Here is a 10,722-nt window from a genome sequence, read left to right as displayed (position 1 = left end):
CCTTAGGCGGTAGGCTGGGACCCTCAGCACATGCTCAGTGTCCGCACACCCGCAGCCCCGGTCAGGTCACTCAGCTCCACGGATCCGGATCCGCCCTACGGGCAGCACAGACAATTGCACAAAGTGCTTGATGATTAGAGCCGCCCCTTGGGGCCGGGCTGGGGGAGTGGCCGCAATGGCCTGCCCCGGACTGTGTCCCAGCTCTGCCCTGAGCCTAAGACGGTTTTGAGTTTGTGTCGCTGTTTCACCATGGGCCTGGAGCTCTACCTGGACCTGCTGTCGCAACCCTGCCGCGCTATCTACATCTTCGCCAGGAAGAATGGTATCCCTTTTGAGCTCCGAATTGTGGAGCTGCTCAAAGGTAGGTCAGAACTCCCTTGTTGGGGGCTTGGAGAGGCCAGACCTCCCTTGTGGTGGTGGTGGAGTTTGGAGAGGCTAGACCTCCTTTAGTGGGTGCCAGATCTTCCTTAGGAGAACCATCTCCTAACTGGTGCCAACCAGGCCTAGGAGTGAGCCATCATGGAGAGAGCGCCGCACCCCCCCCCCAAAAAAAAAAAACACACAAAAAACCAACAACAACAACAAAAACAAAGTTTCATTCCCATGGAAAGACGTCATGGAGGCGGAGTAAAAGGAAGCGGAACATGAAGAGAGAGCTCTGGTGAATAGGAAGGGCTGTAAATAAGGCATGGAGATGCTAAACCCACTGCCATAGAATTGATTTCCACTCAGAGTGACCCTATAGGATAGAGCTTAACTACTGCCTAAGCTTTCATAGGGAGCAGATGGCCACATCTTTCTCTCTCGGAGGGACCGAGACCTTTTAGTTAGCAAGTCAATGCTTAGCCCACTGTGCCACTAAAGTTTCACAAGTCAATGGATAGCTGGAAAAGGCCACTTCTTGTGACTAGTAACCATTCTCTAGAGGTAAAGGGAAGTCCTGATTTGAGTGACCAGCCACCCTGTCCCAACAGCTTGAGTACCCTAAATGAGAGCTTGTGAAGCTGGCACTGCTGGAAAGGAGGATGGTACAAGGAAGGCCAGGGCAGGAACAGGCTCCAGCTGGTTCTGCACACTGGACTCCTTGGAGAGGAGATGGCAGTGGAAGAAGGGCAGGAGGAGGCTGTGCCCAGGTGGACTCAGCAATGGGGGTCAGGGAGGAGAGCCAATTTCCAATCAGCTGGAAGAACAGCCTCCCCCTCCTTCCTCTGTGGCCCCACTCAGCCTTTGCCATGTGGGGAGCAGCTCAGAGCTTGGAGAAGAGCCACAGAATTGGGGCCTGGGTATAACAAGAAGTGGGACCAGGCCATGGAGGACTCAGTGTCCTCCATACTGGTCTCCCCTACAGGTCAGCACCTCAGTGATGCCTTTACCCAAGTGAACTCCATGAATAAAGTGCCAGCCTTGAAGGACGGGGACTTCATCTTGACTGAGAGGTAACGGAGTCCCCAAGGCCACTGTCAGATCTTTTAGGAAGTACTCTGTTCTAACCCTCTATTCCATGGAAAACTGAAGTCCTTGGGGACAGCAGGTTCTTTGCTCAATGTCCCCCTGACAGTAAGGATTAGAACCCAGGCCCTGCCTGCCCATTGCTCCCACTCACTGGGATGGCCAGAAAAGCAAGCTTTACTTCTGCATCAATCCTTTGGTTGTTGGTGAAAGTATCCCCAGGTTATAGGGCACTGGGCAGGACAGGCGGGTGGTAGCTTCATCCCCCACCAAGCTTGAGTCTGTCTCTGGGTATGACATCCTCTGGTGAAGCCTTTCAAGCTGTGGGTAAGGTAAGAAATTCAACTGTCCCAGCTTTAGAAGAGCTTAAAGGAAGAGACAGGGTTGGGTTCCCAGCACTCAGGGTGGGTGGGTAAAGAGACATGCTCCACAGACATACCCCAGCAGCCAAATGGATGGCATATAGGAGAGTTTTCCAGTAAGAGAACCATCAGACATGTGGATGTTTCACATCACAGCAGGTCATCTTCAAGAGGGTCATATTGTTTCCTGGTTCTGCCTCTTGCCACCTACAAGGAGAACTTGGACTTTATGCTCTAAAAAAGTAGATGCACCCTCAATGAATTCCTCTGACACACTACCAGCTCCATGCTTCCTCCTGGTGCCCACATACCCCATGACCTTGTGCTATGTCCATGACCAACACCCATGGGGATGGCATGCAATCTCTATATTTGCTCACCCATCCTTGGGAGCTCTGTGGTTCACAGGAGCCTTCGGCCCTCACTGTGGGGGGCTTCAATAATTTGCTAGGACCAAAATGGCACTCCAGGGCATCCTGCAAAGATGACTAAGACATTAAGGAAGAGCTGAGTGGAGGATTTGTAGGGGGGGATGTGGGCCAGCAGTAGATGCAGAAGCTTCCTACTCTTTAGACTTGGATACCCAGTTCTGTATGTTTAAATTCCCAAAAGCTTTCCAATGGTTCTAAATTCACACCTCTCCAGTGTTTTCCAGGACCATCCCTTCCCAACACAACTTTCCACCTTCATAATCAAGGGTCCTGTCTTTGCTGCTACTGTACTATCCTGCATCACCCAGTGTATCCTGAAACATGCTTTAGAAAGCTGAACAATCCCATCTGGGTTAGCAAGATACTCTTCCTGGAAGAAAAAATGACAGATAGAACAAAAGCCTGACTAGAAGTCTTAATGAAAACATCAGGCCATTTGAAGTTGAATGCCAGATAATGGGATTGGATGCAAGATGGAAAGAATTTGACTTCTTTATGGCTCAACTTTGTTTTGTTTTGTTTTTTTTTAACAGACAAGATCATCAGCTTTACTTTCACCCAATTATATGTTTTGTTTCTTCTAAATAATTATAATCCCCCCTCCCCCGCAACAACAGTTAGCCTGCTTCTAACCCTGTGACTTCCCTTTTACATCTTATTTTTCACAAATCAACAAAGCAGAAATATTTGTTGTACACATACAAAACGAAGAATATATATTCATTTAAATATCTAAAGGACACATTTGCAAGCCAGCCTTTTGCTTGCAGGCACATAGCCTTTCTCAGTCCATGGGCCTAGAGTCCACAACTGCTCTACCTCTCCATGCCCATCACCTCTGCCACTGTCTCTGCTGTGGCCTCTTTTCGAGGTAGGTTCTCACGCTCCACTCATGCTCTTCCTTCTTGATGGTACTGGGATCGTCTGTTCTTGAAATGAAAGATGAACTACTCCTCCCTTTTAGTTCCACATCATTTACAATCACAGTTGCGACAATAGCAATTAATCCTGCTAACAGTTACTCACAATTGAATCATAAAATCCTATCACCATCATTCCCTATCCTCTTTCACCAGATCATCTGGAAAAGAGCAAAACAATTCAGTGGGGATTCTACATTACTCCTTTTTTTCTGAAACTAAGCACACTCATGAAACTTGTAAGCCAGCTATTTCGTGCCTTTATAGCTTCCCATTTTTTATTGTTGCTGTTGTTAAGTGCCGTCGAGTTGGTTGGTTCCGACCCATAGCAACCCTGCATAGGGTTTCCGAGGAGCAGCTTGTAAGCTTGAACCACTGACCTTGCAAAACGGCTTGCACATTAACCCACAGTGCCACACCAGTACTCTGCATTTTTGATAGCCAGTGTCTAAATTGACCATCCCTATCAACCCAGTGCACTGAGAAAACAAGCTTGGTGTTTGATATGAAGAAGCCTTGCATTTTGGTTGGAATTTTGAGCAACTGCATCCATAAGCAAAGGTCTTGTTCATCAAGTTGTAGTAATTTATACTTGCCCACAGTATCAAAATGACTTCATCAACACTCATGGAAGCAGCAGTCAAGAAATCAAATGTATTGCATTTGGCAAATCTACTGCACAAGACCTCTTTATTCTTGAAGAGCAAAAATGTCAGTTTGAGGACTAAGGTGTACCTGACCCAAGCCATGGTTTTTTCAATAACCTCATGCAAAAGTAGAATAGAAGAATTGATGCATTTGAGTTATGGTGTTGGAGAAGAATACTGAAGGTGCCATGGACTGCCAAAAGAACCAATAGCTCTGTGATGGAAGAAGTACAGCCAGAGTGCTTCTTAGAAACCAGGATGGCCAGACTTCATCTTTCATACTTCAGACACATTGTCAGAAGTGACCAGTCACTGGAGAAGGATATCATGTTTGGTAAGGTAGAGGGTCAGAGAAAAAGAGGAAGACCCCTAACGAGATGGACTGGCACAGTGGCAGCATCAGTGGGCTCACAATGTAGCGATGATTATGAGGCTGGCCCAGGATCAGGCAGTGTTCCGTTCTGTTGTACATATATGGTTGCTATGAATTGGTACTGACTCAGTGGCACCTAACAACAACAGTATTAAGCATCTTTAGCTTTATCTGGTTGAGTTCTGGTCAGCTAGCCAACCAAGCCAGGTTAATGGGTACTAGCTGCAAGTTTGGGAGTTCACACATGCCTCCCCACACTTCAGACCATTTGGCCACTTCACTTTCAGCCATAGCCCCCAGGGGCTAGGTCAGTACCATGGATGGTCTCAGGAGTTCACCTCCCTAAATTTCAGACCAGCCAGCCCTTCCTCTTCTTTCACTCATCTCAAGGTCAATGGGTATCAATGGAATATGGCCAAACTCAGCCCATGTCTTCATTGATGCATTTCCCCCACTTTCACAAACAAGAAGACCAGGGTAGTTGCTAGTGAGCATAGTAGACTGCTCATGGGTTCTCTTTGAGTTCAGTCTTAGAAGGGAGTTTTCCTTGTTGGGCTGAGTTTTGTTGCCTTGATACATCCAAAGCAAACAGCTTGCTTGATATTCTAATAGCCAATCAGTCTGCTTTTATCCGCTGGTCTTTCGTTCAATAAGAATTTTCTGTTCTCCCAGCTGTTCTGGGTTGGTCTTGGTGTCTTTTCAAGTGGAAGGTTCTGGGAGGGGCTCATGATTCCGCCTAAAGCCCCATACTCCACAAAGACTTAACAAGAAGCCTATTTCCCTGGACAAATTCTAATTCCTCTTTTAGCTAATCCAGTCCATTATTGGTGGAAGGTGGGTTTATAAGTTTTCTGTAATCATAATTCCCAATAGTAATTTCTCTCACACTTAAATGTCTATTTTACAATGTTGTTGTTAAGTGCCGTTGAGTAGATTCCGACCCATAGCGACCCTGTATAGGGTTTCCAAGGAGCAGCTGGTGAGCTTGAACCACCGAACTTGCAGTTCAGACGACTTTGCAGTATGACACATTAGCCCACAGCACCACACCAGTAGGCAGAAAAACTAATAACCGTAAGACAATCAAGCATTATGGCTTGACTTTGATGTCATCTCCTCTGAAAAGCTTTTGCTTGTAGTCTGATCAGGAACTCTCTCTGGACATTTGACAGAATACCATGCTATGAGATTTGTTGCCTGGTGTTGGCACAAACCTGGGTATTAGCTATTAAAAATGCTCAGCTTTGCCATTTAAGGGCTGTGTGCCTTTGTCAGAAACATGGGGATAATAACCTGGCAGACTGTCAGCAAGATTGCAGAAAGTGCTCTGTGTAAATACTTAGCACAGTGGCTTTCCCAATGCATCATATCTCCCTCTCAGTGTGGCCATCCTGCTATACCTGACCCGCAAATATAAGGTCTCTGATCACTGGTATCCTCAGGACCTGCAGGCCTGTGCCCGTGTGGATGAGTACCTGGCATGGCAGCACACAACCCTTCGGAGAAACTGTCTCCGGACGCTGTGGCATAAGGTGAGGAGGCCCCAGGGGAGGTGGAGGAAGGCAAAGAGTATCACCCTAGGATGCTCTGGCACCGTTCTCAGTTTGTACAATCTTTATTCATCTTTCTTTTAGCTCACTTGTTTCTTCTGTTGTGCCCAGTTTGTGAATTCCTTATTCCAGATGTGCATTTTTTAGTTCTAGAATTTCTATTTGATTAATTTTTAGGGTTTCATTTCTCTACTAAAATGCTCCATCTCTCTACCCATTTTGCCCATCTTGTCTTCTAAATTCTTTGACACAGTTATGATGTTGTTATTGTTCTTAAGTGTCATCAAGTCAGTTCTGACTCATAGAGACCTTGTATAACGTTTCTGAGGAACAGCTATTGGATTTTTAACCACCTACTGTGGGGTTCAAACCAACTTTAAGGTCCAGAGCTTATCCTACAATGCAGTTATAATTTGGAAGTCGTTTTTCGGCCAATTTAAATACCTAGGTTCTCTGTGGGTCTGTGTCTATTGAGTGTTTTTTTTCCCTCTTGATAGCTGGTCACATTTTCTCACCTTTTTGTGTAATTATGTTCAATAATTTATGATTGTATGCTGAGCATTGTTAGAAGAATAGAGATTGAAGTAGATGATAAATACCCTCAGAAAGGGCTTGCATTTTCCTCTACCTCACAGCCTGGGTGAGAAGCTAATCATTTCTAGCTAATCAGGAGCTGGGCTGGGTTGTTACTTTAGTTAATTACAGTTCATTCCTTATTTCATATCATCTCTGGTTTCCAACATCTTAAAGATGGGATCAGGGAGCTCATTCTACAGGACTTTGAAACCTAAGCACCAAATAAAGACTATAAGAATTAATTTTCAGCCTGTCCCCAATTCTCTACATTGCTGCTTAGTCAGGAAAGTTTTTTGCTTATGACAAGCTTACCCCTCTGCTTGCCAGGCCCCAGGGATGAAAGTGGCTTATTTAAGAAGGGCTGTAGCATCACTATACATGAGCCCTGGTGTGGCACTGTAGGATAATCACTGGACTGCTAACCAAATGGTTAGTGGTTCAAAGCCACCAGCTGCCCCTTGGAGACCCTATACAGGGTTGCGATGAGTCTGGATTACTCAATGGCACTTAATAACAACAATAGCATTGCTATATATGAGCCCTGGTGTGGCGCTGTAGGATAAGCAATGGACTGCTAACCGCAAGGTTCGTGGTTCAAACTTACCAGCTGCTCCTCAGAAACACTATATAGGGTCACTATGAGTCAGAATAGACTCGACAGTATTTAACAACAATAGCATTGCTTTACATGAGCCCTGGGGTACACTGTGGGACAAGTGCTGGACTGCTAACCACAAAGTCGGCAGTTCAAACCCACCAGCTGCTCCTTGAAAACCCTGTACGGCATCGTTATGAATCGGAACCGACTTGACAACACTCAACAACAATAGATCACTATACATGAGCCCTGGTGTGTCTCCTCAAAAACACTATACAGGGTCACTCTGAGTTGGAACCTACTAGGTGGCTCACAGTGACAACAACAGCAGCAGCAGGGTCCTGGTGGCACTGTTGGTTAAGCACTGGACCACTAACTATAAGGTCATCGGTTCAAACTCACCAGCTGCACTGCACCTTGAGAGAAAAATGAGATTGTTACTTCTGTTAAGATTGACAGCCTTGGAAACCCTAAAGAACAGTTCTACTTTGTGCTTTCAGGTCACTATGAGTCAGAATTGACTTGATGGCAGTGAGTTTGGGGTTCATGACTCTCTAACTAGCTTAGCATTGTCCAATAGAAATATAAATCGAGCCACATACTTAATTTAAAATTTTCTAGTTGTTGTTAGCTGTGGTGCAGTTGGCACAGACTCATGGTGACCTCATCTGGTACAGAGTAGAACCGCTACATAGGGTTGTTCTTTGGCTGTAATCTTTACAGAAGTAGCTAGTCAGGCCTTCCTTTCATGGAACCACTGGATAGATTCGAATCACCAATCTTTAGGTTAGCAACTGATCACAAAACGTTTGCAGCATCCAGCCTCCTAAATTTCCAAGTTGTTGTTAAGTGCTCTTTAGTTGGTTCTGCCTCATAGTGACCCTGTATAGGGTTTCCAAGGCTGTAAATCTTTATGGGAACAGAAAGCCTTATCTTTCTCCCTTGAAGCAGCTGGTGGGCTCAAAACTCCATATGGTTAGCAGTCCAGTGCTTATCCTACAGAGTCACTGTGCTCCAGAAATTTCCTAGTAGGCACATTAAAAGAATTAAAAGTAACAGGTAAAATGAATATAATGTGTTTAACCCAACACATTAAAATGTATATTTTAATGTGTGTCTTAGTTATATTGTACTGCTATAACAAAAATACCACAAGTGGGATGTTTTATTATTATAATTATTATTTCTAAGTGGATGTTTTAAAGTTTTTATTGTGAATTGAGTGATAGTTTACTTGGGGGAATATCGGTTTAATACTCATTATTTCATTTCAGTGACTACAATCCTCCTAGTGCATCATCGTTCAAAGTATTTGCTTCTATTCCCTCTGAGTTGTTTTTTTGTTTGTTTGTTTGTTTTTAGGTTGGGGGGGGATGTACACCAAAACTCTCAGGAATATATAATCATTTAAATAAAGGGCACATTCTGCAAGCCTGCCTCCTGGCTGCCAGCACACATTCTTTCTCTTTCCATGAGTCTAGAGGCCTCAGCTGCTCTATCTCTCCATGTCCTCATCTCTGCCTCCATCTCTGGTGTCACTGCTCCTCTGGATAGGGTCCCACATTCCGCTCATGCTCTTCTCCCCTGATGGTCCTAGGGTCCTCTGTTCCTGGAATGTAAGATTACTACTCCCTCCTTTTTGTTACAAAACTTCTACCTTCACAGATGTGACTATTGCAATTGGTAATGATAACAACTACTCTAAAGTAGGTGTTTTAAAAGAGCTGAAATTTATTTTTGTTTAGGAGACTAAAAGTTCAAATCAGGGTCTTGTTCATTTTAATTTCTTTGTAAACCTTTGCCCTAGTTTCTGCCAGCAATCCTTAGCCTTTTTTGGTGTTCCTGGAGTTCTTTGGTGTCTGTTTCCTCCTTGTGTGTGAATCTGTGTCTATTCTGCTCTTTTGAGAATTCAGAAGTGATTAGGTTTAGGACCCACCCCTCACCCTGGTGTAACTTCACTAACATAGCAAAAGAAAACTCCCTTTTCCAAACAGGGTCCTGCTTATACTTGTTTGCCCTTGCAATGTATTGTCCATTTCTGAAATCTTATTATTAATATTTGGATTTCTAATTACAGGTTTTATATTGTTTCAAAATTTGTATTTATTTTGTCTATTTGTTCTTATAGTATTCTTGAATTCTTCTGAAGTTTTTTTCTGTGTTCTTCTTGCTTTCCTCAGTCTTTCTGTCAACCTGCTGAGAATGTATCCAAATATCATTCTTTGAATTCTGTTTCAGTGAGTTTCATTACCTTTACTTCCTCAGAAATGTTTTCTGGCTCTACCTTCTTGGTCATTTGTTTCTTCATGTTAGTTAGAATGGAAATATGTGCACTAATTTCTGTTCATTATTCATGCACCTCAGTTTATGGTGATTTGGCTGGTGTTGGCTGCTGCCTATCGTAGATCATGAGGTATAGGAACTGGTATTGACTCCTGTGGAGCTGCAGGAGGTACAGTTGTGCTTGGGCTGTATGGGCACAGTTGTTATCTCCTATCAGTTGGGAAAGAGGAGAAACCACCTTCCCACCCACTTACTCACTCTCACACAAAACAAAACAAAACAAAACAAAACAAACAAGCAAAGCAATCAACAATGAAAGAGAAATTAATGAAGGAGAAAAAAAAAAAGAAAAACTAGAGGGAAACAAACAAACAAACAAGAATATAATAAGCAAAAAGAGAAAAGAGGGACAGGAAAATAGACCTATAGAAGAGAAAAATAAGAGAGAAATCAAAAGGAAGAAAACAAACAAACAGCACTCAGAAAAACCCGGGAGAGGGAAGATGAAAAGAGTTGTTGTTAAGTGCAGTGACGTCAGTTCCAACTCATAGCAACTCTGTGTAGGGTATCCAGGGAGTAGCTGGTAGGTTTAAACCACCAACTTTGTGGTTAGCAGTTCAGTGTTTATCCTACAGTGCCACAAAAGGGAAAAAAATGGAGAGGGGAAATGAGGAACAGAAGAAAAGAAGGAAGAATGAAAGCAGAGATGGGATAAAATTCAAGGGAATGAAAAGAGGAAAAGAATAAACAAAACCAATGAAACAGTGAAAGGAAAACAAAAAAAAACAGTGCAGCTGTTAGACCCAGACAGGCGAAAACTCAGGGGGCGGTGGTGGTGGTAGTGGGGCTCCTGCCAGTCAAGGAGCTTACAAGGTGAGTGCAGGAGGGATATGACAGAGGAGTTCCTGGCCCTTAGATGAAGTTGTCTATATCTTCAGGAGGCCCTTGTTGGAGCTGGTTTCTCTGTCTATTAGGACACAGGGCAGCTGGGGGTTGGGTGGCTGATTGTGAGGGTTTCTGCTAGACTAATGCTGAAGAAAGAGTGACAAACTACTTCCGAATCGCTAGTCATTGAAAACCTTATGAATAGAAGAGAAACACTGTCAGATACAGGGACAGAAAATGAGCCCCTCAGGTTGGAAGGCACTCAAAATGCGACTGGGGAAGAGATGCCTCCTCAAAGTAGAGTTGACCATGATGACGTGAATAGAGTTAAGCTCGTGGGAGAAAAGCCCACAGAACCTTCATTTGCTGATGGGCCACAACTCAAAATGAAGAGAAATAGCTGTAAACATCCACTGAAAATCGGAACGTGGAATGTACGAAGTATGAATCTGGGAAAATTGGAAGTGGTCAAAAATGAAATGAAATGCATCAACATCGGTATCTTAGGCATTAGTGAGCTGAAATGGACTGGTATTGGCCATTTTGAATCTGACAACCACATGGTTTACTATGCAGTAAGGAATGACAAATTGAAAAGGAATGGTGTTACATTCATCATCAAAAAGAAGGTATCCAGATCAGTCATGA

The 10,722-nt window shown here is 44.0% G+C and overlaps 1 protein-coding gene across 1 annotated transcript in view; it reads left to right on the top strand.

Annotated features, from left to right (window-relative positions):
• Positions 1–249: 249 nt before the first annotated feature.
• The window catches only part of LOC102819475 (glutathione S-transferase theta-1-like), a 14,187-nt gene continuing 3,714 nt past the window's right edge, over positions 250–10,722 (top strand). The window contains exons 1-3 of the mRNA XM_006874932.1: positions 250–361; positions 1,349–1,436; positions 5,564–5,714. Coding sequence (XP_006874994.1) covers positions 250–361; positions 1,349–1,436; positions 5,564–5,714 — 351 coding nt within the window. The remainder of the gene's footprint in view (positions 362–1,348; positions 1,437–5,563; positions 5,715–10,722) is intronic.

Source organism: Chrysochloris asiatica, unplaced genomic scaffold (assembly GCF_000296735.1).
Source record: "Chrysochloris asiatica unplaced genomic scaffold, ChrAsi1.0 scaffold00306, whole genome shotgun sequence".
NCBI classification, from domain to species: domain Eukaryota; kingdom Metazoa; phylum Chordata; class Mammalia; order Afrosoricida; family Chrysochloridae; genus Chrysochloris; species Chrysochloris asiatica.
The sequence above is the reverse complement of the archived record's forward strand: the minus strand, read 5'-3'. Positions and strand labels throughout refer to the sequence as shown.